We start from the raw sequence: 27,749 nt of genomic DNA, 5'->3' as shown, positions 1-27,749 counted from the left end.
CTCTGGAATACTGGCTATCCCTCCCAATTTGGTGTCGTCTGCAAACTTGATGATCCCGCCTTCTAGCCCTTCATCTAACTCATGAATAAAGATCCTGAGCAGGACTGGGCCCAGGACGGAACCCTGCTTGTGGCACTCCACTCATCACTTCTTTCCAGGACGAAGAGGAAGCCTTGGGGAGAATCACCCTCTGGGTTCGTCCATTTAACCAATTCCAGATCCACCTGACCGTAGTTTTGCCTCGCCCACATTGGTTCAGTGCCATTGATGATTCCTTTAGGAAGTTCGGACTCAAACCCAGATTGGGTTTAAACTCTCCCCAAAACCACCACCGAGATATGACATCACGTTGCCCTCCTCCTCCTCCTTTATCATAGAATCCTAGAATCAAAGAGTTGGAAGAGACCTCATGGGCCATCCAGTCCAACCCCATTAGGCCAAGAAGCAGGAATATTGCATTCAAATCACCCCTGATAGATGGCCATCCAGCCTCTGCTTAAAAGCTTCCAAAGAAGGAGCCTCCACCACACTCCGGGGCAGAGAGTTCCACTGCTGAACGGCTTGTAAAGAATAGATGTCTGTATGCATTCAAATCACCCTTGACAGATGGCCATCCAGACTCTGCTTAAAAGCTTCCAAAGAAGGAGCCTCCACAACACTCCGGGGCAGAGAGTTCCACTGCTGAACGGCTTGTAAAGAATGGATGTCTGTATGCATTCAAATCACCCTTGACAGATGGCCATCCAGCCTCTGCTTAAAAGCTTCCAAAGAAGGAGCCTCCACCACACTCCGGGGCAGAGAGTTCCACTGCTGAACGGCTCTCACAGTCAGGAAGTTCTTCCTCGTGTTCAGATGGAATCTCCTCTCTCCAACTTTGGCTCCCTTTTTCCACAACACAAACCAAAGTTTGATTCTCCAAAAGCAAATGTGTATTTTTTATTATTTTTTTTCTCAAAGATAACACCTTTATTACGTAATTTATTACTGTTAGATAATAAGAATTAATTCGTCGTCATCATCATTATTATATATTTTTTAATCATTGTTATTTCTTATGCAGAGATGAACAATTCCTCCTCCCTCCCCTCCCCATCTTTGATCACAGAGCAAACAGCTTTGCTGTTTTGTGATATATATATTTCTGTAATATATATATTATATATATTATATATATATTATTTATATTTATTTCATGTTAATGGAGTCCTGATTGAAAATAGATCTATGCGCGTTGGTTTCGCCGTTTCCGCCCCTCTTCGCCGGGCGTTGTCGTGTGGGTTTCGGTGTTGGTGTGTCGCGTCGCCAAAGGCGCCGAACCAGGCAAGGCCTCCCCGTTCCAAGCACAGGCCGAAGGATGGAAGGAAGGAAGGAAGGAAAGAAGGAAGGAAAGAAGGAAAAGAGGAAGGAGAGAAAGAAAAGAGGAAGGAAGGAAGGAAGGGCAGCGGAGTCCCGAACCCACGTCCACTCCCTGGGAGCCCCTGCCTGCTCCGCGGGGCGCTGATGGCGTCTCCGTGAGCAAGTGGACGGTTGGTTGGTTGGTCAGTTGGTCAAAGGTCGGATGCGGGGGTCAGCGAGGCGGTGGCGGCCATGTTGGCGGGGGCTCCCCCGGCTATGTGGAGTCCTGGTTGACCACTTTGCCTCCGTTCATGGTGGGCGTCCCCGAGCTTTTCCTGGAGCGGCCTTGTTTCTCTCCGATTTCATGCAGGGAAGGCTCTCTGTACATGCACACTGGGGAGGAGAGAGAAAGGGGAGACATCGTGAGGTTTCAGACTTCAGACACAATTACAAATAGCTGGCTGAAGTCGAACATGACCCCCCCCCCCCCCCCCCCAGTAAAAGATAGTATGGTGGAATCTCTTCTCTTGTAGTTTGAAGCCATTGTTCCCTTGCGTCCTAGTCTCCAAAGAAGCAGAAAACAAGCTTGCTCCCTCCTCCTCCCTGTGGCTTCCTCTCACATATTTATACATGGCTATCATATCTCCTCTCAGCCTTCTCTCCTTCAGGCTAAACATGCCCAGCTCCTTAAGCCGTTCCTCATAGGGCTTGTTCTCCAGACCCTATGACTTCCTCCTCTCAGCCTCTCCACTCTACATCCCCTTCCTTATAGAACCATAAAAAACATGGACGGGAACTCCAGAGGTTATCCAAACCAACTCCATTCTGCCAACAATGTGAGAAAGTGGGAGAAAGAGAAGGACATTTTAAAAGCCATTGAGAAAACCCTCCTGACAGATGGCCATCCAGCCTCTGCTTAAAAACCTCCAGCGAAGGAGACTTCAGCAGATTCCAAAACAGCAGCAGATTCCTCTTTTGAACAACTCTTACATTCTGGAAATTCTTTCTAATGTTTTGGTGGGATCTGCTGTCCTGCACTTTAGATCCACTGCTGGATCCCTTTCAGTGGATTGTTTCCAAGCCTTATGTCACACATCCTACGTGTGGTCTCTTCATTTGTCCCTGCTGAAATATTGTGTTAGTTTTGGCCAATCAACTCTCATCTGAACATGAGGAAGAACTTCCTGACTGTGAGAACCGTTCAGCAGTGGAACTCTCTGCCCCGGAGTGTGGTGGAGGCGCCTTCTTTGGAGGGGTGATTTGAATGCAATATTCCTGCTTCTTGGCAGAATGGGGTTGGACTGGATGGCCCATGAGGTCTCTTCCAACTCTTGGATTCTATGATCCATCTGTGAAGGTCCTTTTGGGTCTGGGTCCCGTCCTCTGGGCATTAGCTCTCCCTCCCAATTTGGTCCCATCTGTGAATCTGATCAGCCTGCCCTCCAATCCATTGACAAACACATTGATAAAGATATGAATGGCCCAGGAAAGACCCCTGTATCATCCTGGGAGTTGTAGTTTTACATGACCTTTAACTTTCTCTTCCAAAATCCGAAGGAGCCTCCACTACACTTTGGGGCAGGGAGTTCCACTGCTGAATAGCTCTCACAGTGAGGAAGTTTCTCCTAATGTTCAGGTGGAATCTCCCTTCCTGTAGCTTGATGCCATAGCTCCACGTCCTTTCCAAGGTTGTTTGTTGTTGTTCATTCGTTCAGTCGTCTCCGACTCTTCGTGACCTCATGGACCAGCCCACGCCAGAGCTCCTTGTCAGCCGTCACCACCCCCAGCTCCTTCAAGGTCAAGCCAGTCACCTCAAGGATGCCATCCATCCATCTTGCCCTTGGTCAGCCCCTCTTCCTTTTGCCTTCCACCTTCCCCAGCATCATTCTCTTCTCTAGGCTTTGCTGTCTCCTCATGATGTGGCCAAAGGACTTCAACTTTGTCTCTAGTCTCCTTCCCTCCAGTGAGCAGCCGGGCTTTATTTCCCGGAGGATGGACTGGTTGGATCTTCTCGCAGTCCAAGGCACTCTCAGGACTTTCCTCCAACACCACAGCTCAAAAGCATCTCTCTTCCTTCGCTCAGCCTTCCCGAAGGTCCAGCTCTCACCTCCGTAGGTGACTACAGGGAAGACCATGGCTTGGACTAGGCAATGGATCTTGGTTGCCAGTCTGATGTCTCTACTCTTCACTATCTTATTGAGATAGGTCCTTGCTCTCCTCCCAAGAAGGAAACGTCTCCTTATTTCCTGGCTGCAGTTTTCATCTGCAGTCATCTTTGCACCTAGAAATACAAAGTCCGTCTCTGTCTCCATGTTTTCTCCCTCTATTTCTCCATCTATCAAAGGTTATGATTCTTTCCAAAGATTATGATTCTTCAAAATAGTGTGAATACCAATTCATCTCCAAAAGGGCCACGCTTCCATAAAGCCTGTGGAGATTCCAGGTTTTCCAACTCTTTCCCCGCCACCCCCTCTCTCCTGCTGCACAGTTTCCACCCTCTCCTTTTGAAGCCCACCTGCCAAAGACAAGGTTCTGGGCTCTAACAGATAAAGCAAGTCAATTCAACCTCATTCTCCCTTTGCGTGAAATTTGGATTCCAGACCTTCACTGCAGAACAAACAAAGGTGGACGTTCCCGCTCAGGCTCCTCTTCCCATTCGGCGTTAACTCTGCAAGCTCTGAGAAGGGCAGCGGGGCCAGTCTTCATCCCGGCTTTGGCTCCTTATCGAGACCAAACAGCAAAGCAGCCGGCTGCCTCGGAGTCTGGAGAGGCCCTCAAAGGATTTGCATCACGGAGGCCTTTGATCTGGACTCAGAAGCCAAAGCAGAGCAAAGCCTTCGGGGTTGCCGTAAGGTCGGCTTCAAGGCAAAAGGAAGGAGGCAGGAGTCTGATCCCTTTTGGGTTGGTTTTGTGCATATATAATATGTCAGAGGAGTACCTCCAAGGATCCTTTCTTGCCTTTGGAATCCATGGGGTCACTCCAAGTTGGCAGCCTTTGTGAAGGTATGCTTACTTACTTACTTAGGCGATCCCTTGTTGGACGAGTAAGATGGTCTTCCATTATGGGTTTCCTTGTGGGTCCGTATGTGTGGCTGTGGAGCCCTCTTCTTGCTCTGCATCTTCTTCCGCAGTGAGGGCATTGGTTTCCAGGTGGAAGGCGGTCGCGGTTGGGGTAGGCTTGACACGCCTTCCTCCTGGCACGTTTCTCTCTTTCACCCTCTACTCGTGCCTCCTCAAATTTTGCAGCACTGCTGGTCACAGCTGACCTCCAGCTGGAGCGCTCAAGGGCCAGGGCTTCCCAGTTCTCAGTGTCTACGCCAGAGTTTTTAAGGTTGGCTTTGAGGCCATCTTTAAATCTCTTTTCCTGTCCACCAACGTTCCGTTTTCTGTTCTTAAGTTCAGAGTAGAGCAACTGCTTTGGGATGAAGGTATGCATGCAACTAAGGCTCACAATTTGGGCAGAAGAACCTCAACATGCATCACATCCTGTGTGATCTTGGAAGTGCAGCAGGGACTTGGACTCCAGGTATTGTAGGCTGTACTTCATAGAATCCAAGAGTTGGAAGAGACCTCCTGCGCCATCCAGTCCAACCCCATTCTGCCAAGAAGCAGGGATATTGCATACAAAGCATCCCTGACAGATGGCCATCCAGCCTTTGTTTGAAAGCTTCCAAAGAAGGAGCCTCTACCACACTCCGGGGCAGAGAGTTCCACTGCTGAACGGCTTGTAAAGAATGGATGTCTGTATGTATGAAGAAGGGCAGAAGAAACAGGTCTGAAGAAAACAACATGGAGTACAGGATGCATGCAGGAGGTACCCCATAAGTCATGAGGCCTGGAATGCGAATGTCTTGAACTTTGGAGAAAACAAAGACTTGAGAGGACTTGAAAGAGAACAGGACAACTTGACTGTTGAAATGAAGAAAAATGGATTTTGACCTATAAATGCAGGGGACCTCCTACAATCTGCACACTTCCTGATCCATGGCAACGGAGCATCTACACTTCCTCGGAAAAGACTGATCATCTTCGCTGGTGTGTGTGCGTGAATATGCGTGAATGTGTGTGTGCACAAGAGCTCTCCTTGATGTGATTCTGATATGATTCTGTGATGATTGTATTTCAATAAATGTTACATGAATAGTGTCAAAGCCAAATTTGGTCTCCAAAGTGTCTCATTGATCCAAACTACCTTACTATTCCTTATACACTCTGCACAAAAGAACAGGAATCTTTGGGTTCATAACAGGCTCTCACAGTCAGGAAGTTCTTCCTCATGTTCAGGTGGAATCTCCTCTCTTGTAGTTTGAAGCCATTCTTCCATTGCATCCTAGTCTCCAAGCTTGCTCCCTCCTCCTTGTTATTTCCACTGGATGAATTGACACCCAAATTTGGGCACGATACACCTCTCAGGCCAACAAGTGCTCATCACTCATAAACTCTTTCCAAAAAACAGCAGAAAGGACTTAACCTAAATGACAACACAGCGAATGCGTGAAAATGACAGCTTCTAGCATCTCCTAGACAAGGCGTAAGATCGAACAGGGCATATGGTTACAGCCTGTGTTGGATGGGGTCGCACTCCCCCTGAAGACGCAGGTTCACAGCTTGGGAGTGATCCTGGACTCATCGCTGAGCCTGGAACCCCAGGTCTCCGCGGTGGCCGGGAGAGCTTTTGCACAATTAAAACTTGTGCACCAGTTGCGCCCGTACCTTGGGAAGTCTGATCTGGCCACAGTGGTCCACGCTCTTGTTACATCCCGAATAGATTACTGCATCGCAGTCTACATGGGGTTGCCTTTGAAGACTGTTCGGAAATGTCAATTAGTCCAATGGACAGCGGCTAGATTACTCACCGGTAGGCTTGGGTGGTTTCGTTCGTTAATTTTGTAATTTGTTATTAATTTGTATTTAAATTAGCTTACGATCCAATATTGAGCCATGCAGGAATAGTGTGAGGAGTAAATTAGTTTCGAAACAATTTTTTCAATTTATTTCGTAATTGTTTCGTAATTATTTCGTAATTATTTTCGCATGTCTGGTGCAAGTTTTATAGTTGTTGTTTGTTTTATCACACCAACAGTCAACAACAGAGGGAGAGGGAAGCTTCAGAAGTTCCTCCTGTCCCATTTGGAGGTTTTTTTTAGCATATTGCGCAATCGCGTCCGCCATTAATGAATCGATTCGTAATTTTATGAAATTTCGTATATTTTGAAATTTTTAAAAGGAAAATTTCGGAATTATTTAAAAAAACGAAACGCAAGGGCCCCCTAAAAACAAAACGAGTTTAGAAACAAATTTTTCCGTGGTTACCCAAGCCTACTCACTGTTTGGAAATTTCAATTAGTTCAACGGGCGGTGGCTAGATTACTCACCGGAGCGTCATATAGGGAGCATACCACCCCCCTGTTATGTCAGCTCCACTGGCTGCCGATCCAGTTCCAAGCACAATTGAAAGTGCTGGTTTTGACCTACAAAACCCTATACAGCTCTGGCCCAGTGTATCTGTCCGAACGGATCTCCTTCTACGTCCCGCCTCGGAGTTTAAGATCCTCTGGAGAGGCCCTGCTCTTGGCCCCACCTTTTTCACAAGTGGGACTGGTGGGGACGAGGGACAGGGCCTTCTCGGTGGTGGCCCCTCACCTGTGGAATTCACTCCCCGGGGAAATTAGGTCATCAACATCCCTCCTCTCTTTCAGAAGGAAGTTAAAAACCTGGATATGGGACCAGGCCTTTGGGTAAGCTGGCAGATGGACAAAAGACAATGACGACCAGAGTAGGAAAGGACAATGACAATGCTGGATGGATTATGGAGTTATGAATTGGCGAACGCTGACCACAAGATGATTTTATTGCTGCTATTGTATTAATTTGCTTGTTTTAACTAGTTATAACTGTTGTCGTTATATTGTATTTTGTACATAGTATTTTGTGAACTGTTGGGCATCGAATTGTGCCTTTTGTAAGCCGCCCTGAGTCCCCCCCCCCCCCCAGGGGGTTGAGAAGGGCGGGGTAGAAGCACCACAAAATAAATAAATAAATAAATAAATAAGGCCCTTTGGGGAAGAAGCTCCAAAATGTTTGATTGTAGGATTAACGTAACTCAAAAACCACTGGATGAATTGACACCAAATCTGGCCACAAGACACCTATCAGGCAAACGAGTGACCATCACTCATAAAAACAAAAACAAAACACAAACACACACAGCGGACAACAAGTTAAACATGAGCCAACAATGTGATGTGGCAGCAAAAAAAGCCAATGGGATTTTGGCCTGCATCAATAGGAGCATAGTGTCTAGATCTAGGGAAGTCATGCTCCCCATGCTCTGTTCCACCTTGGTTAGACCACACCTGGAATATTGTGTCCAATTCTGGGCACCACAATTCAAGAGAGATATTGACAAGCTGGAATGTGTCCAGAGGAGAGCGACTAAAATGATAAAAGGTCTGGAGAACAAGCCCTATGAGGAACGGCTTAAGGAGCTGGGCATGTTTAGCCTGAAGAAGAGAAGGCTGAGAGGAGATATGATAGCCATGTATAAATATGTGAGGGGAAGCCACAGGGAGGAGGAGGGAGCAAGCTTGTTTTCTGCTTCCCTGGAGACTAGGACGCAATGGAGCCATGGCTTCAAACTACAAGAGAGGAGATTCCATCTGAACATGAGGAAGAACTTCCTGACTGTGAGAGCCGTTCAGCAGTGGAACTCTCTGCCCTGGAGTGTGGTGGAGGCTCCTTCTTTGGAAGCTTTTAAACAGAGGCTGGATGGCCATGTGTCGGGGGTTATTTGAATGCGATATTCCTGCTTCTTGGCAGAATGGGGTTGGGCTGGATGGCCCATGAGGTCTCTTCCAACTCTTTGATTCTATGATTCTAAAGGACTTGAAAACCCAAAAACCAAAAGACGTTACAGCACATGCATGAAAACGACTCCCTGACCAGGCCCACTTCCATTTCTACTTGAGTCACATGTGAATGTTGCAGTTGCCCACCTGGATAATCTTCAATAGCCTTGCACCTTAAAAGCCTGGCTTCTGCCAGCCAGCGGGAAACCTTTAGTGGGAGGAGTTCCCTAGCCCAGATTGTTCTAGGCCTGGAAATCTTGTTTCCTGAGGGCCACAGCAACCCATGGCTGGGTACAGCTAGTGTCTCCCCCAATGTCTTAATGGTTTGTTTGTTGTTGTTGTTGTTCAGTCGTTCAGTCATCTCCGACTCTTCATGACCTCATGGACCAGCCCACGCCAGAGCTCCGTGTTGGCCGTCACCACCCCCAGCTCCTTCATAGAATCATAGAATCAAAGAGTTGGAAGAGACCTCCTGGGTCATCCAGTCCAACCCCATTCTGCCAAGAAGCAGGAATATTGCCTTCAAATCACCCCTGACAGATGGCCATCCAGCCTCTGTTTAAAAGCCTCCAAAGAAGGAGCCTCCACCACACTCCGGGGCAGAGAGTTCCACTGCTGAACGGCTCTCACAGTCAGGAAGTTCTTCCTAATATTCAGATGGAATCTCCTCTCTTGTAGTTTGAAGCCATGGTTCCATTGCGTCCTAGTCTCCAGGGAAGCAGAAAACAAGCTTGCTCCCTCCTCCCTGTGGCCAAGGTCAGTCCAGTCACTTCTGTTAGGTGGTCTGTTAGGGCTGCTTTTTAAAGGGAGAGCATGAGAAAGCCTTTACCAACAGAAAGGGGGAGGTAACGAAAGAGGGCACAGAAGACTGGGATGGAAAGCAGTCAAGAAAGAGAGAGGCGATTGCAAACATCCTCCAAAAGCACTGGCTTCCACTGGGAAGAATGGGTGCTCCAAACTGGAAGCCATGCCCAAGGTGAATATTTTGTTGTTCATTCGTTCAGTCATCTCCGACTCTTTGTGACCTCATGGACCAGCCCACGCCAGAGCTCCCTGTCGGCCGTCACCACCCCCAGCTCCTTCAAGGTCAGTCCAGTCACTTCAAGGATGCCATCCATCCATCTTGCCCTTGGTCGGCCCCTCTTCCTTTTGCCTTCCACTTTCCCCAGCATAATTGTCTTCTCTAGGCTTTGCTGTCTCCTCATGATGTGGCATTCAAAGGACTTCAACTTTTATTTATTTATTTATTTGGGGTTCTTGTACCCCACCCTTCTCACCCCGAAGGGGACCCAGGGCGGCTTACACAGTAAAGGCAACAATTAGATGCCAGCATCACAACAATCATCACAACTTACAGTAAAATTTCACAATTACTAACAGCTTCATGCATTATTCCAGTAAAAATCAATAAAATCAATAAAATCAATACAAACCTAAATTCCTCCCTTACATTGTCAGTGTTTGCTGTCTCATAGTTCTGTTTTTAATACCATTTTGTCCATCCTGCTGGTCTTTAATTGCCTGGTTGCCCAAAGGCCTGGTCCCACAACCAAGTTTTCACCCTCCTCCTGAAGGAGAGGAGGGATGGTGATGCTCTGATTTCCCCGGGGAGTGAGTTCCACAGGTGAGGGGCCACCACTGAGAAAGCCCTGCTCCTCGTCCCCACCAGCCTCACTTGTGAGAGTGGTGGGGTCGAGAGCAGGGCCTCCCCAGATGATCTCAAACTCCGAGGTGGGACGTAGCGGGAGATACGTTCGGACAGATACACTGGACCGGAACCGTACAGGGTTTTATAGGTCAAGACCAGCACCTTGAATTGTGCTCGGAACTGAACCGGCAGCCAGTGGAGCTGGCATAGCAGGGGGGTGGTATGCTCCCTGTATGTCGCCCCGGTGAGCAATCTGGCTGCCGCTCGCTGGACTAGTTGAAGTTTCCGAACAGTCTTCAAGGGCAACCCCACGTAGAGAGCGTTGCAGTAGTCTATTCGGGATGTAACAAGAGCGTGGACCACCGTGGCCAGATCAGACTTCCCAAGTCTCTCTTCTCCTTCCCTCCAATGAGCAGCCGGGCTTTCTTTCCTGGAGGATGGACTGGTTGGATCTTCTCGCACTCCAAGGCACTCTGAGCACTTTCCTCCAGCACCACAGCTCAAAAGCATCTCTCTTCCTTGGCTCAGCCTTCCCGAAGGTCCAGCTCTCACATCCGTAGGTTACTACAGGGAATACCATGGCTTTGACTAGGCAATGGATCTTTGAATACTAGTGCCCTGCAAAGCAGGAGGCTTCGGCAAAGCAATGACCTTGAAAACACAATGGAAGGAAGGGGACCCTTCATTACAAAAAAGCAGAGAGAGCAGCTCTTGCTCCTCTCTCCCTCCTTTCCTTCTGCCATCTGTTTGCAGGGACCCCGGAGGAACAGGGGACTGTTTCCTGGGCAAAAATGCTGCCCACAATCGGTTTATCACAGATGTTGTGCCTGTGAACGTGAGGAAGGGAGGAGCGGTGGAGAAAGAGAGCAGAAGGACAAAAGGACTGCGGAGGGAGGAGGGTGGAGATGCGCTCCGGATTGGGATGCGCCAAGAAGCAATTGCAATGGATGGGAGGCCAGGGGGGCATGTTCTTGCTATCCTCCGGAGGATGAGTCCTAAGCCTCAACCTTTGCATGGAGAACAAATCCATAAAGCACAAGTCCTCAGCCTCATCTCATCAGTAAAATCATTTTCCCCTCACATCGTCCAATCGTTCCATGGATCTCAATTATTTATTATTATTTACTAGCCATCCCCTGCCACACGTTGCTGTGGCCCAGTCTGTGTATATGTGTTTTGTGTGCATATATATGTGTGTGCATATAGTTTTGCGCATGTGTTGTAATGTATTTTTTTTTGCTTTAAAAGTCTCTTCCACTGTGTTTTTCAGTGTTTTTATGTGTGATGCTCACCCATTTATTTATGACTCATGGCGGTTTACAACAGAGGAATCCATACACAATAGTTTAAAACATCACATCCAATAATATACTAATATAAAACACATTAAAATACAATCATATAATTACATAAGGCCAAGTCGTCAGAATAAATCACTATTAATCCCCATCCGTCCGTGTGGTCAAGAGTTATTGACTCACTCATCAAATGCCAGATTCCAGAGCCAGGTTTTCACCAACTTTCTAAAGGTCAGGAGGGAAGGGGCCGTTCTAATCTCCAGTGGGAGAGAGTTCCAGAGCTGAGGGGCCACCACCGAGAAGGCCCTATCCCTCATCCCCACCAGAGCAGGGCCCCCTCTGGAAGATCTCAACAATCTTCATGGTTCATAGGGGAGAATCCGTTCAAACAAGTAAACTGGGCCGGAGTCGTTTAGGGATTTATAGGTTAAAACCAGCACTTTGAATTGTGCCCGGAAGCTAATTAGCAGCCAGTGGAGCTGGTGCAACAGAAAAGTAGTGTGCTCCCTGTACCCCGCTCCTGTTAGTAATCTGGCTGCCGCTTGTTGGACTAATTGCAACTTCTGGGCAGTCTTCAGAGGCAACCCCAAGTAGAGAGCGTTGCAGTAGTCTATACGGGATGTAACCAGAGTGTGGACCACCATGGCCAAGTCAGACTTCCCAAGGTACGGGCGCAGTTGGTGCACAAGTTTTAATTGTGCAAAAGCTGCCCTGACCACTGCCGAGACCTGGGGTTCCAGGCTCAGCGATGAGTCTAGGATCATTCCCAACCTGTGAACCTGCGTCTTCAGGGGGAGTGTAACCTCATCCAACACAGGCTGTAACCCTATGCCCTGTTTGGCCTTGCGACTGACCAGGACGACCTCTGTTTTGTCTGGATTCAAGTTCAATTTGTTCGTCCTCATAATCCCAGACCTGAAATTGTACCTGGCAGTTTAAACTCCTGCATTTGTGAGTGTTGTGACATGCAAGCAAAGAAGGAAGGACACTTTTGAAGTTAAGCTCCATTTCCACAAATGGGATTACACCAATTTTGTCCCAAAATAACAAGTGGGAAATGGGCATGTCAAGCGAACACGGGCAGCATTTACTCTTGGTCAAGACGTGACCCAAATGTGAGGAGAGCCTCGTGCCCTTGACCGCCTTTGGGGTCAACTCTGAGGATCGATACTGAAGCCTTGGTAACGGGGACATAATTGGTATTGCTTAAGCCCGTTGTTATTGCATGCATTTTAATTGCGGAGGTTTGTCAAAACACACAAGATGGAAAGCCTGCATCTCCACGATCGATACAACTGGGTCTTGTTTCCACATCATCTGTGGGTCGGTCAGCCCCACAAGAGTTTCAAGGGGAGACGGAAATAGATCCTTTGCGGTGCCAAATCGAAAGAAATCCCCAGGATCTTCGATGGCAGAGTGTCATGAATGATCAAAGCCCATTTGAAAATTGGATTTAACCCCTTGCCTGAAAAGTGTGCAAATTGCAAAGAGTCGTGACTTCCACATTGACTTGGCTAGGCCTTTGGGCATGTGGCGGTCAATGCGCAAAAGCGATTGGGCCATTTAGACAACATGGAAGGACCATCCAAGGTTGTGACAGTGAGGCTGTGCTTTGCAATGCTCTCTTCTCCAGAGGTGCCTGCATCTGCACAAGATAGAATCATAGAATCCTAGAGTTGGAAGCGACCTCCTGGGTCATCAACTCCAACCCCATTCTGCCAAGGAGCAGGAATATTGCATTCAAATCACCCCTGACAGATGGCCATCCAGCATCTGTTTAAAAGCTTCTAAAGAAGGAGCCTCCACCACACTCTGGGGCAGAGAGTTCCACTGCTGAATGGCTCTCATGCACCAGATCATGCACCAGAGGGGAAATACAATCTAAGAGCTGCGAGTGCGGATCTAGCAATGATACCCATAGCCTTCTGCGTGTCCTCAGAAACCTCTGTCTTTACAGAGTCCTAGCTCCATTTAGAATAATAGAATTGGAAGAGACCTCATGGGCCATCCAGTCCAACCCCTTTCTGCCAAGAAGCAGGAATATTGCATTCAAATCACCCCTGACAGATGGCCATCCAGCCTCTGTTTAAAAGCTTCCAAAGAAGGAGCCTCCACCACACTCCGGGGCAGAGAGTTCCACTGCTGAACAGCTCTCATAGTCAGGAAGTTCTTCCTCATGTTCAGGTGGAATCTCCTCTCCTGTAGTTTGAAGCCATGGCTCCATTGCGTCCTAGTCTCCAGGGAAGCAGAAAACAAGCTTGCTCCCTCCTCCTCCCTGTGGCTTCCTCTCACATATTTATACATGGCTATCATATCTCCTCTCAGCCTTCTCTTCTTCAGGCTAAACATGCCCAGCTCCTTAAGCCGCTCCTCATAGGGCTTGTTCTCCGGACGCTTGATCATTTTAGTCGCCCTCCTCTGGACAGATTCCAGCTTGTCAATATCTCTCTTGAATTGTGATGCCCAGAATTGGACACAATATTCCAGGTGTGGTCTAATCAAGGCAGAATAGAGCATGGGGTGCAGGACTTCCCTAGATCTAGACACTAGGCTCCTATTGATGCAGGCCCACATCCCATTGGATTTTTTTGCCGCCGCATCACATTCCTGGCTCATGTTTAACTTGTTGTCCATGAGGATCACTTTCACATGCCCTGCTCTCGAGCCACGCGTCCCCCATTCTGTATCTTTTGCATTTCATTTTTTCTGCCTAAGTGGAGTCTCTTGCATTTGTCACAGTTGAACTTCATTTTGTTTGTTTTGGTCAATCATCTCTCTCACCTGTTGAGATCATTTTGAATTCTGCTCCTGTCTTCTGGAGTATTGGGCCCTCAAGAAGTTATTGTTGCTGTGGTACAAGTATTATTTATTTATTTATTGTGCGCAATTTCTACCCCGCCCTTCTCAACCCCTGAGGGGGGACTCAGGGCGGCTTACAAAAGGCACAATTCGATGCCAGGATTGCCAGCACAACAGATAATAAGATAAAACATATATCAACAACAGTTATAAAACAATTAAAACAATCCAGTTATACATCACAATTAATAAAAACCAATCTAATGATCAATGCTCGCCAAGCTCAGAATCCGTAAGTTCATTCCGCATTGTCAAATCCTATCCAATTCTAGTCATCATTGTCCTTTGTCTGTCTGCCAGATTATCCAAAGGCCTGGTCCCATATCCATGTTTTTAGTTTCCTTCTAAAAGAGAGGAGGGATGTCGATGACCTAATTTCCCTGGGAAGCGAATTCCACAGGCGAGGGTCCACCACCGAGAAGGCCCTACTACTCATCCCCACCAATCTCACTTGTGATAGAGGTGGGGCCGAGAGCAGGGACTCCCTAGAAGATCTTAAACTCCGAGGTGGGACGTAGAAGGAGATGCGTTCAGACAGGTACGCTGGGCCGGAGCCGTATAGGCAGTCCCCGAGTTACAAACATCTAACTTACACACAACTCACATTAAGAACAAGGCCGAGACAATAGGAAGTGCGAAGAATCTGCCCCTCGGAAGGAAGGAAGGAAGGAAGGAAGCAAGCAAGCAAGCAAGCAAGCAAGCAAGCAAGCAAGCAAGCAAGGAAGGGAAATGCACTCCTGGGAGAGTTATTATTGTGGAGAAAGGGGGTCTCCATTGACATTTTATCCTCAATCCTTGTTTCCAGATTTTTCAAAATCCAATTCTCACCAGGACAGAAAGTGAGGTGGAGCACAAGACGGTCAAACAAACACCACAAGGGTGTGAATCCTTCTCTATGCTCTCCAAAGCTGAGGAACGTATACCATTTGGTTAGCCCACACCTGGAATATTGTGTCCAATTCTGGGCACCACAATTCAAGAGAGATATTGACAAGCTGGAATGTGTCCAGAGGAGGGCGACTAAAATGATCAAGGGTCTGGAGAACAAGCCCTATGAGGAGCGGCTTAAGGAGCTGGGCATGTTTAGCCTGAAGAAGAGAAGGCTGAGAGGAGATATGATAGCCATGTATAAATATGTGAGAGGAAGCCACAGGGAGGAGGGAGCAAGCTTGTTTTCTGCTTCCCTGGAGACTAGGACGCAATGGAGCCATGGCTTCAAATGACAAGAAAGGAGATTCCATCTGAACATGAGGAAGAACTTCCTGACTGTGAGAGCCGTTCAGCAGTGGAACTCTCTGCCCCGGAGTGTGGTGGAAGCTCCTTCTTTGGAAGCTTTTAAGCAGAGGCTGGATGGCCATCTGTCAGGGGTGATTTGAATGCAATATTCCTGCTTCTTGGCAGAATGGGGTTGGACTGGATGGCCCAGGAGGTCTCTTCCAACTCTTTGATTCTATGATTCTATGATTCATAGTATTTATTTATTTATTTATTTATATTTCGGTTACTTCTACCCCGCCCTTCTCACCCCGGAGGGGACTCAGGGCGGCTTACAGAGGCACAATTCGATGCCGGCATCAACATAACAATAGAATAAAAACAATATAGCAGCAGTTAAACAAGTAGCAATCAGTTTCTGCATTACAACTGTAAAACCAATAAAACCAATAAAACCCGACTTCACACAATTAACGCTCAGCGTTCGCCATCTCATAGTCCAATTCCCAATTCCACTTTGTCAGTCCTGTCAGTCCTAGTCGTCCGATTGTCCTTATCTAGTTGTCAGATTGCCCGAAGGCCTGGTCCCACAACCATGTTTTTACTTTCCTCCTGAAGGAGAGGAATCATAGAATCCTAGAATCCAAGAGTTGGAAGAGACCTCATGGGCCATCCAGTCCAACCCCATTCTGCCAAGAAGCAGGAATATTGCATTCAAATCACCCCTGACAGATGGCCATCCAGCCTCTGCTTAAAAGCTTCCAAAGAAGGAGCCTCCACCACACTCTGGGGCAGAGAGTTCCACTGCTGAACGGCTCTCACAGTCAGGAAGTTCTTCCTAATGTTCAGATGGAATCTCCTATCTTGTAGTTTGAAGCCATTAGTTTGTAGTTTGAAGCCAGGAGGGATGTTGATGCCCTAATTTCCCCCGGGAGTGAGTTCCACAGGTGAGGGGCCACCACTGAGAAGGCCCTGCTCCTCGTCCCCACCAGCCTCACTTGGGATAGCGGTGGGCTCGAGAGCAGGGCCTCCCCAGATGATCTCAAACTCCGCGGTGGGACGTAGAGGGAGATGCATTCGGACAGATACGCTGGACTGGAACCGTATAGAGTTTTGTAGGTCAAAATTTAGCCAGATTTACATTTTAAAAAATGTCCCTGTTCCGACTTACATACAAACCCAACTTAATTACAAGCCTACAAAACATCTCTTGTGTGTAACTTGGAGGCTGCCTGTATGCAAGGCTTGCTTGGACCCATGCTCACCCGATGAGTCCCAGATCATGTGCCCAGGAAAGCAAAGGAAATGGCCCCCTTCCTCCCGGCAGATCCTTCACAGACCATCATCCATGCTGAGCGCCTCTTACCTTCTATGGGTTTTGGTACAAAATGTGAGGATGGTTTGGTCTTTTTCACCCGGTTCCCCTTCATGATCTGCCCCTCTTTGTTGAGGCCCAAGAACCAGGCCCGGCCAGACTCCTGCTGCCGGTAGAGCGTGGAAGAGTAGATGACGTAGTAGTTCTCGAAGACGGACTCCTTGAACTTGCACTCCGGGGTGAAGATGTCCTGCAGAAGGGAAAGGGAAGGGAAGGATTACGCTCAGAATTACGCCCGGCGGAGGAAAAAGGAGCCGTCAAACAAGAGATAAAGCCGCACAAATCTCGGGGTAATCTCTTTAATGAGGAGAAAATGAAATTAAAAGGAGGCAGAAGGAGCGGAAGAGAGGCTTAAAGGGAAGGCGTTGAGAATAGAAAGTAGAAGTGGAGGGAGATTGGCACTGTTTTATGTCCGGACTTCAGTTTGCAAATTGTATGCTTTGGTCACCATTATGCTATATATCAGGTATGGGTAAACTTGGACCCTCCATGTTGGAGTTCAGCCTGTGATTGTGTTTCAGGATCAGGACTTTCACAAAGGACAACCACCTCACCCACCTCATAGGAAACCTGCTACAAAACAGGAGCTTTTTTGTTGAGTTCAAGGGCCAGAGAAGCAGATGGCGGAAACAGAAGAATGGCCTGCCTCAGGGGAGCGTGCTTGCTCCATCCAAGTTCAGCATCTACACAAATGACCAGCCACGGACAGAAGGGACAGATAGTTTCATCTACGCTGATGATCGTGCCATTACCGCTAAAGCAGGGAGCTTTGAGATAGTAGAACAGAAGCTCTCAGAAGCTCTAGGTGCTCTTACTGCCTACTACAGGGAAAATCAGCTGATCCTCAACCCCTCAACCCAGACATGTGCTTTTCATCTCAAGAACAGACAAGCATCCCAAGCTCTGAAGATTACCTGGGAAGGAATCCCACTGGAGCATTGCAGCGCACCGAAATCCCTGGGAGTCACTCTGGACCGTGCTCTGTCCTACAAGAAGCACTGCCTGAACATCAAGCAAAAAGTGGGTGCTAGAAACAATATCATATGAAAGCTGACTGGCACAAACTGGGGATCACAACCAGACACAGTGAAGGCATCTGACCTTGCGCTGTGCTACTCTGCTGCTGAGTATGCATGCCCAGTGTGGAACACATCTCACCATGCTAAATCAGTGGACGTGGCTCTTAATGAGACATGCCACATTATCACGGGTGTTTGCGCCCTACACCGCTGGAGAAATTACACTACTTAGCCGGTATTGCACCACCTAACATCTGCCGGGAAGTAGTAGCCAATAGTGAAAGGACCAAGGCAGTGACATCTCCAGCTCATCCCCTGTTTGGGTATCAGCCAGCATGTCAACGACTTAAATCTAGAAATAGTTTTCTAAGATCTACAGAGACACTCGTTGGAAAACCCCAGGAAGTTAGAGTCCAAAAGTGGCAGGCCCAAACCCAGCACCTCAATACGTGGGTGATACCAGATGAGAGACTCCCCCCTGGGCACTCAGAAGACTGGGCGACTTGGAAGGTGCTGAACAGACTGGCACCACGAGATGCAGAGCCAACCTTCAGAAATGGGGCCACAAAGTGGAATCCTCGACATACGAGTGTGGAGAAGAGCAAACCACTGACCACCTGCTGCAATGCAACCTGAGCCCTGCCACATGCACAAGCAAGGACCTTCTTGCGGCAACACCAGAAGCACTCCATAAGCATAAGCTCCTCAAGGAAAAAGCCAAACTGTATTCTAAAGCACATACAGTTATACCCCACTGGGTGTGACCTAGATTAGCAGCTGCACATAATGATTAACAGTATAAAGTTTTCTTTAACACACACACACACACTTGGTGTTGATCCTTTTATAACTTACTGTAACATCATGACTACATAGAAATCCATGAAACAAGGCACTTGAAACCATGAAACAAAACAGCAGGAAAATCCCATAGGCAAAACTTAAGCTTGGCAAAAACTTGGTACATGAAACTCAGAGCACTTGAAAGCAAGACTGTGATAAAATAATAACGTTGACTCGACTGAGGCAACTGTCTCCCATAAATCATTATAAACCTTTTCCAGAACCCAGAACTGAAAGGAAAGCATTCTTCTTGACTTATTTATTATTTATTTTATATCCTGATCTTCTCAACCTCCACAGAAGGACTCACTTTCACCAGATAACTGTTTGTTATCTTTATTTTGCTGTAGACAAACTGATTGCCTCAATATCCAAAAGCTCTGCCTCTGTTTACTAAAACTTTGTTTCCTGGCCAAGTTTTCACTTTCCTCTCCCTCATTAACTCCTGCACCTGGCAAATCAATCTCAGCATCATTTTCAGACAGTTGTTCTGAGAAAAGAGGTGAAAGGTCTCTCTCAGGAATGTGGCCTTGTGAATCTTCCCGAGCCAGCTCAGGCCCAAGCAAGCCTTCAGTCCCAGGCCTATCATCAGGAAGACCATCACCATTCCCATTATGAACATCAACATGAACATCATTCCCATCATGAGCATCAACGTGAACATCAGACACAATTACAGGCTGGACAGGCCAACATACAACATTACAATTGTCTTATTACATCACAGAATCATAGAATCATAGAATCAAAGAGTTGGAAGAGACCTCCTGGGCCATCCAGTCCAACCCCATTCTGCCAAGAAGCAGGAATATTGCATTCAAATCACCCCTGACAGATGGCCATCCAGCCTCTGCTTAAAAGCTTCCAAAGAAGGAGCCTCCACCACACTCCGGGCAGAGAGTTCCACTGCTGAACGGCTCTCACAGTCAGGAAGTTCTTGCTCATGTTCAGATGGAATCTCCTCTCTTGTAGTTTGAAGCCATTGTTCCGCATCCTAGTCTCCAGGGAAGCAGAAAACAAGCTTGCTCTGTCCTCCCTGTGGCTTTCTCTCACATATTTATACATGGCTATCATATCCCCTCTCAGCCTTCTCTTCTTCAGGCTAAACATGCCCAGCTCCTTAAGCCGCTCCTCATAGGGCTTGTTCTCCAGACCTTTTATCATTTTAGTCGCTCTCCTCTGGACACATTCCAGCTTGTCAATATCTCTCTTGAATTGTGGTGCCCAGAACTGGACACAATATTCCAGATGTGGTCTAACCAAAACAGAATAGAGGGGTAGCATGACTTCCCTAGATCGTCTATTCCCAGATCTTTACATGTCCTCAATCCCCCATCACCATCCATATACCATTACGAAAGCACAGCTCTGTCAGTTCTGTTGCTTCTGCTCATTCTATTTTCATCCATTGCATATAATCATTATAGCCCAGGTGGGTCAAAAAGGTTTGCCTCCTGTGTCATAAAAACCATCATGAATGAACCTATAACAGCAGAAGTTGCTCCAGATCTTAGCCTGAACTGTCCTCTATATAAAACTACAGTTCAACATAGTCACCATCAATTTGTACACATCTGCACCATCGTTTGACCCAGACATCCAAACCATTTTGGAAAAAAATCAGGGTTTGGCTTTGTGACCCATGATTTTAAAGCTGTTTTGGGAGTCAGCTGCATTAAGATCACTACTGACCAAAAGGTCATGAGTTTGAAGCCCAGATCAGAGTGAGCTTCTGACCTTTGTGTAGCTTGCTGTCGACCTTTGCAGCCGGAAAGACAGTTGCATCTGTCAAGTAGGAAATTTAGGTACCGCTTATGTGGGGAGGCTAATTTAGCTAATTTATGATGGCATAAAAAAATCTCCAGCGACCGTGCAAAAAGAATGAGGAAATACTCCATCATTGTCACTAATGGACGGTGAAGCGACAGCTTTCTTGGTGGCCAAAATACCCTCATGAAAGCTGGAATGTTAAATAGCCTCTGTGTGTTTCTATATATGTTGTGTGTCTATGGCATTGAATGATGGCCATGTATGTATGTATGTATATTGTAATTTGCCCTGAGTCTCCTGCAGGGTGAGAAGGGTGGAATATAAATATTGTAAACAAACAAATAAATATAATCTGAAACTAGGGCTGGGCGGTTTCGTTTCGTAATTTCGTAATTCGTTAAAAATTCGTTATTTTTTGATAACGAAGTGATATTGAACCATTCAGGAGCAACTAAAAAACGAAACAAATTTTTCCAATTCGTTCCGTAATTGATTCGTTATTGATTCGTTATTGATTCGTAAATGTTTCGTTATTATTTCCGCATGTCTGGTGCAAGTTTTAGGGTTGCTGTTTGTTTTCTCAGTAAAAAAAAATATAATTATCACACCAACAGTCAACAACAGAGGGAGAGGGAAGCTTCTGAAGTTTTTTTTAGCGTATTGCGCGATCGCGGCCGCCATTAACGAATCGATTCGTAATCGATTCGTAATTGTTTCGTAATTGTTTTATGATTTCCGAAATTTCGTAAATATCGAACTTTTTTAAAGGAAAATTTCGGAATTCTTTTAAATAACGAAACGCAAAAACCCCCAAAAAACGAATCGAGTTTAGAAACAAATTTTTCCATGTTTGGACAGCCCTATCTGAAACCATGTAGGTTATCTTTCAGAAGTTCAAACATGTAAAAGTCAGAAGCGGTCAAATCCTAAACAACCTTCTTTTGCCAGAAATCCAATGATAACTCTTTCTTTGAGCCTCAGATTCGTGGTTCTAATCAGTCAATCAGAAAAAGAAAAGACTATCTCAGTAGAGTAAGGTTCCCTCTATCAAATCATGCATAGGTAGCCCAGTAGCTAGGAAAGAAAGAAAATTTAGAGCCATGGAGGCATTACTTTTTGATCCACCCCCTCGTGTTTTCCAATAGTTTATCCACAATCTTCCTTGATTGTTTGATGGTTTCAATTCTACGTTTTTCCAGGCGCTGACTCTTTTGAGTCTTACAGCACAGAGCATGAACAATATAACATTTTTATTTACCAAAACCTTATTCCTATTTTCAAATACAAAAATCACGAGTGACTGATTTGCTTTTGCAGGGGGCATTCAGCACCCTGGATAGCTCAGCAAGGGTGACTTATTTTCACAAGTATACTAAACCAGAAATAGGCAAAACGTGGCCTACAGGAGACATTCATCCCCCCCCCCCCAACCCGGGGTTCAAAGCATTCCCAACAGATGGCCATCCAGCCTCTGTTTAAAGGCCTCCATAGAAGGAGCCTCCACCACACTTTGGGGCAGAGGGTTCCACTGCTGAACAGCTCTTTCTCAGAGTCAGAAAGTTCTTCCTAATGTTCAGATGGAATCTCCTTTCTTGTAGTTTGAAGCCATTGCTCCATTTTGTGTTAGTCTCCAGGGCAGCAGAAAGGAAGCTTGCTCCCTCCTCGCTATGACTTCCCCTCACATATTTATACATGGCTATCATGTCTCCTCTCAGCCTTCTCTTCTTCAGGCTAAACATGCCCAGCTCCTTAAGCCACTCCCCATAGGGCTTGTTCTCCAGGCCCTTGATCATTTTAGTCGCACTCCTCTGGACACATTCCAGCTTAGAGTCAATATCTCTCTTGAATTGTGGTGCCCAGAATTGGACACAATATTCCAGGTGTGGTCTAACCAAAGCAGAATAGAGCATGGGGAGCATGAGTTCCCTAAATCTAGACACTAGGCTCCTATTCATGCAGGCCAAAATCCCATTGGCTTTTTTAGCTGCAGCATCACATTGTTGGCTCATGTTTGACATGTTGTCCACGAGGACCCCAAGATCTTTTCCACACATCCTCCTCTTGAGCCAGGCATTGTCCCCCATTCTGTATCTTTGTATTTTGTTTTTTTCTGCCTAAGTGGAGTATCTTGTTCACAATGAACTTCATTTTGTTAGTTTTGGCCCATCTCTCTAATCTGTTAAGATCGTTCTGAATTCCTCTCCTGTCTTCTGGAGTATTGGCTATCTCTCCCAATTTGGTGTTGTCTGCAAACTTGATGATCATGCCTTCTAGCTCTTCATATAAGTCATTAATAAAGATGTTGAACAGGTGAGGAGGTCTTCCATGTGGCAGAAAGGGGTTGGACTAGATGGCCTTTGGAGGTCCATTCTAACTCTAAGGAGTCCAATCAAGCCTCCTTCTATGGAAGGTTTTAAGCAGAGTCTGGATGGCCACCTTTTGGGAGGGCTTGGATCGTGTTTTCCTTTGTGGCAGAAGACGGTTAGACTGGCTGGCCTTTGGAAGACCCTTTCAACATTATTCTATGATTCCAACGGTGTTGTGTTTACACCTCTGCTTTTATCCCCACGAGAATTAAAATTAGAACAACAATAACAACAACATGCGCATTTAAGTGGAACCATTGCTCCCACTGTCACTTTACAGATCACTCTCAGTTGGGCGCATATGCAATTTTAAAAATAAATGTATTCATTTGGATTTTAACGTTCTGTGCTGCATTTTTGCTTAAACGTGAGCGAATTGTATAAAACTGCAATGAGATTCTTCCAGCTTGTTTATGCATCTGCTTCTTTGTGTAGCGGAGTCTTTGTTGTAAATGTGTGTTTGCAGATGCACAAAATGCAACACTTGAATTGGCCTGGATTACATTATATTATATGATATATATATATAAAAAAACAATATGAGAACCACTATATTTGGATATTTTCATTTCCTGCCGTTGTCTGGGCTTCCGCCTGGTTTCCAGCCTTAGGGAAAGAGCAACATATGTCCCTGGTGCTGCCAACCATTGAAACATTTTTGAAATGATTAATCCTGTGCTTTTGAATCAATGTTTTGTTTAATGGAATTTGAATGCATTTGCATACTTTGCAAACACTGTGTTCCCCGACAAGAGGAGCTAGCTCACACCGTCTTCTTTCTCACTGGAGTCTTTGTATTTCTCTTTACTTTGGATTGAAAAGAAAAAGAGGAGGAAGGAGAAAGAGGAGAAAAGAGGAATGGAGGACGGATAGGATTTGGATGGTTAGGGTTAGAACCATAAAGTATTTTTGTTGGGTGAAAATACATCACAAAACACCTTCCTTATTACTTTTGAATCCTTCTGGAGAGTCTGGTAGTTTCTGTGTCAAAAGAATGGTGATCTGTGCTGGGTTTTAGTCTGAACTTTAAAGGGACTTCAAAGCTGAGTTGCTGCTTCTCCCAACACAGAACCCACCGGATGTTGTTGGATTAAGTGTTAAGCTCATGAAAGTCTAATAGTGTCCCTTGGAGTCTTCTTCTCTTGAGGTTTTTAAGCAGAGGCTGGATTTATTTATTTGGGTTTATTTATTTGTCGTGTCAGAGCAACCAGTCCATTATATTACATTTCTAACAGCACAGCAAACAAACAGACAAATACAAAACTTGTGAGTTTGGTAGTTGGTTAAATGTCCTTTGACCAGTCTCTGGCCACTTGGAGTGCCTCCGGTGTTGCTGCAAGAAGGTCCTCCATTGTGCATGTGGCAGGGCTCAGGTTGCATTGCAGCAGGTGGTCAGTGGTTTGCTCTTCTCCACACTCGCATGTTGAGGATTCCACTTTGTGGCCCCATTTCTCAAGGTTGGCTCTGCATTTCGTGGTGCCAGAGCGCAGTCTGTTCAGTGCCTTCCAAGTTACCCAGTCTTCTGTGTGCCCAGGGGGGAGTCTCTCATTGGGTATCAGCCATTGGTTGAGGTTCTGGGTTTGAGCCTGCCACTTTTGGACTCTCGCTTGCTCAGGTGTTCCAGCGAGTGTCTCTGTAGATCTTAGAAAACTATTTCTAGATTTATGTCGTTGATGCGCTGGCTGATACCCAAACAGGGGATGAGCTGGAGATGTCACTGCCTTGGTCCTTTCACTATTGGCTGCTCCTTCCCGGCGGATGTCAGGTGGTGCAATACCAGCTAAGCACTGTAATTTCTCCAGTGGTGTAGGGCGCAGACATCCTGTGATAATGCGGCATGTCTCATTCAGAGCCACATCCACTGTTTTAGCGTGGTGAGATGTGTTCCACACTGGGCATGCGTACTCAGCAGCAGAGTAGCACAGCGCAAGGGCAGATGTCTTCACTGTATCTGGTTGTGATCCCCAGGTTGTGCCAGGAATTGTGCAATTTCAACCCGACCAGCATGCAAGCAAACATGTTGGGTTGAAATTGCATTGCCGTTTCTAATGCAGTTCTAGAGCGCACATTTTAGGGACTGTTCTGCATGTTGCACCATGTGCCAGGGAGAGCCACAAATTGTCATGGTGTTATACTGTTGTAGCTCAGCAAGTGGAAGGGGATTGATCAGAGGATGAGGGAATTGATGGATTTCAAAGTGAAGACTCTGCTAGTGATCAGAGAGAACTGCAGGGTGAGGAAGCTCTTGTTTGGGATTCCTGTGCTCATTCCCAGGTAACAGAAAGTGAAGATTTCAGTTCCCTTGTGAAACGGCCTTTGGCTGAAGGGGAGTTTTCCTGAGAAACCAGATTAGGTTTGAGAACAGAGGGAGTGAAAAATAGACTGAGAGAATCTGTGAGACGACCTTGAAGCCCAGGTGCATTCGGCATGATTTCATGACGTCTTGATTGGGCTTAAATTAAGTGGTGTTTACTCTATACCTCTCACAGGAAACAATGTTGCCATAAGCATGGCTTTCCTCTCTCCGCTCTCAAGTTCATGGTTCAAGTTTCCTGATTCTGACTATGTTCCTTGAAGAGTTTGCCTAGGGAAAGGTTCCTGTTTCCATGCTTATGGATTTATGTTTGAGATTTTAGCTTTGTTGACTTCATGTACTGTGACATTTTTGGATTGTTGCTATTTTGTATTTTCTACTCCACTGCACTTTTGGGAAATGCCCCTTTTTCTCTTTGTACATGCTTTTCCTAGTAAACTTTTGTAGCTAGTACTCCCGGACTCCAGTGTGGTGCTGGATGAAACGGTGTCTCAAGGCTAGAGTGCAAATTATAGCTCCTTCTCAACACACAAACACACAGGGAGAGTATGATGGAAGGCATAATCAGAAAACCTCAGAGAAAGAGCCAGTTGGAGTAATATGCAAAGGGACAATCAAAGCTGAGGACTATATCATAGGAACATTGTTGTTTATCTGTTCAGTCACTTCCGACTCTTCATCACCTCATGGACCAGCCCACGCCGGAGCTCCCACCCCCAGCTCCTTCAAGGTCAAGCCAGTCCCTTCAAGGATGCCATCCATCCATCTTGCTCTTGGTCGGCCCCTCTTTCTTTTTCCTTCCATTTTCCCCAGCACCATTCTCTTCTCCAAGCTTTTCTGTCTCCTCATGATGTGGCCAGAGTACTTCATCTTGGCCTCTACTATCCTCCCCTCCAATGAGCAGACAGGCTTTATTTCCTGGAGGATGGACTGGTTGGATCTTCTGGCGGTCCAAGGCACTCTCAGAACTTTCCTCCAGCACCACAGCTCAAAAGCATCTCTCTTCCTTCACTCAGTCTTCCTTCTGGTCCAGCTCTCACATCCGTAGGTGACTACTACAGGGAAGACCATGGCTTTGACTAGGCAAAGGATCTTTGTTGCCAGTCTGATGTCTCTACTCTTCACTATCTTATCGAGATTGGTCCTTGCTCTCCTCCCAAGAAGGAAGCATCTCCTGATTTCCTGACCGCAGTCTGTGTCTGCAGACATCTTTGCACCTAGAAATACAAACCCTGTCCCTACCTCCACGTTTTCTCCCTCTATTTCCCAGTTATCAATCAGTCTTGTTGCCATAATCTTGGTTTTTTTTGTTTTTGTTTAACTGCAATACAGGTTTTACACTTTCTTCTTTCACTTTGGCTCATATTTAACTTTCACAAGTTAAACATGAGCCAACAATGTGATGTGGCGGCAAAAAAAAAAAAAAGCCAATGGGATTGTGGCCTGCATCAATAGGAGCAAAGTGTTTAGATCTAGGGAAGTCATGCTCCCCATGCTCTATTCCGCTTTGGTTAGACCACACCTGGAATATTGTGTACAATTCTGGGCACCACAATTCAAGAGAGATATTGACAAGCTGGAATGTGTCCAGAGGAGGGTGACTAAAATGATCAAGGGTCTGGAGAACAAGCCCTATGAGGAGCGGCTTAAGGAGCTGGGCATGTTTAGCCTGAAGAAGAGAAGGCTGAGAGGAGATATGATAGCCATGTATAAATATGTGAGAGGAAGCCACAGGGAGGAGGGAGCAAGCTTGTTTTCTGCTTCCTTGGAGACTAGGACGCGGAACAATGGCTTCAAACTACAAGAGAGGAGATTCCATCTGAACATTAGGAAGAACTTCCTGACTGTGAGAGCCGTTCAGCAGTGGAACTCTCTGCCCCGGAGTGTGGTGGAGGCTCCTTCTTTGGAAGCTTTTAAGCAGAGGCTGGATAGCCATTTGTCAGGGGTGATTTGAATGCAATATTCCTGCTTCTTGGCAGTATGGGGTTGGACTGGATGGCCCATGAGGTCTCTTCCAACTCTTTGATTCTATGATTCTATGATTATATGTTGTGCCATGTGCCAGGGAGAGCCCCGCATGGTCATGGCGCTATAGTGTTGTAGCTAAGCAAGCAGCACGGGATTGATCAGAGGATGAGGGAATTGATGGATTTCAAAGTGAAGACTCTGCTAGTGATCAGAGAGAACTGCAGGGTGAGGAAGCTCTTGTTTGGGATTCCTGTGCTCATTCCCAGGTAACAGAAAGTGAAGATTTCAGTTCCCTTGTGAAACGGCCTTTGGCTGAAGGGGAGTTTTCCTGAGAAACCAGATTAGGTTTGAGAACAGAGGGAGTGAAAAATAGACTGAGAGAATCTGTGAGACGACCTTGAAGCCCAGGTGCATTCGGCATGATTTCATGACGTCTTGATTGGGCTTAAATTAAGTGGTGTTTACTCTATACCTCTCACAGGAAACAATGTTGCCATAAGCATGGCTTTCCTCTCTCCGCTCTCAAGTTCATGGTTCAAGTTTCCTGATTCTGACTATGTTCCTTGAAGAGTTTGCCTAGGGAAAGGTTCCTGTTTCCATGCTTATGGATTTATGTTTGAGATTTTAGCTTTGTTGACTTCATGTACTGTGACATTTTTGGATTGTTGCTATTTTGTATTTTCTACTCCACTGCACTTTTGGGAAATGCCCCTTTTTCTCTTTGTACATGCTTTTCCTAGTAAACTTTTGTAGCTAGTACTCCCGGACTCCAGTGTGGTGCTGGATGAAACGGTGTCTCAAGGCTAGAGTGCAAATTATAGCTCCTTCTCAACACACAAACACACAGGGAGAGTATGATGGAAGGCATAATCAGAAAACCTCAGAGAAAGA

The 27,749-nt window shown here is 46.4% G+C and overlaps 1 protein-coding gene across 3 annotated transcripts in view; it reads right to left on the bottom strand.

Moving 5' to 3' along the window:
* Nucleotides 1-906: 906 nt before the first annotated feature.
* The window catches only part of FGF12 (fibroblast growth factor 12), a 404,357-nt gene continuing 377,514 nt past the window's right edge, over nucleotides 907-27,749 (bottom strand). For all 3 annotated transcript variants that reach the window (XM_060767257.2, XM_060767256.2, XM_060767254.2), the window contains 2 exons: nucleotides 16,570-16,768; nucleotides 907-1,728 (listed from right to left, as the gene is read on the bottom strand). In XM_060767257.2, coding sequence (XP_060623240.1) covers nucleotides 1,610-1,728; nucleotides 16,570-16,768 — 318 coding nt within the window. In that variant the 3' untranslated portion in view covers nucleotides 907-1,609. The remainder of the gene's footprint in view (nucleotides 1,729-16,569; nucleotides 16,769-27,749) is intronic.

The sequence above is a fragment of the Anolis sagrei genome, chromosome 3 (genome assembly GCF_037176765.1).
Source record: "Anolis sagrei isolate rAnoSag1 chromosome 3, rAnoSag1.mat, whole genome shotgun sequence".
Taxonomy (NCBI): Eukaryota; Metazoa; Chordata; class Lepidosauria; order Squamata; family Dactyloidae; genus Anolis; species Anolis sagrei.
Note: the sequence above shows the minus strand (reverse complement) of the source record. Positions and strands in the feature narration are given on the sequence as shown.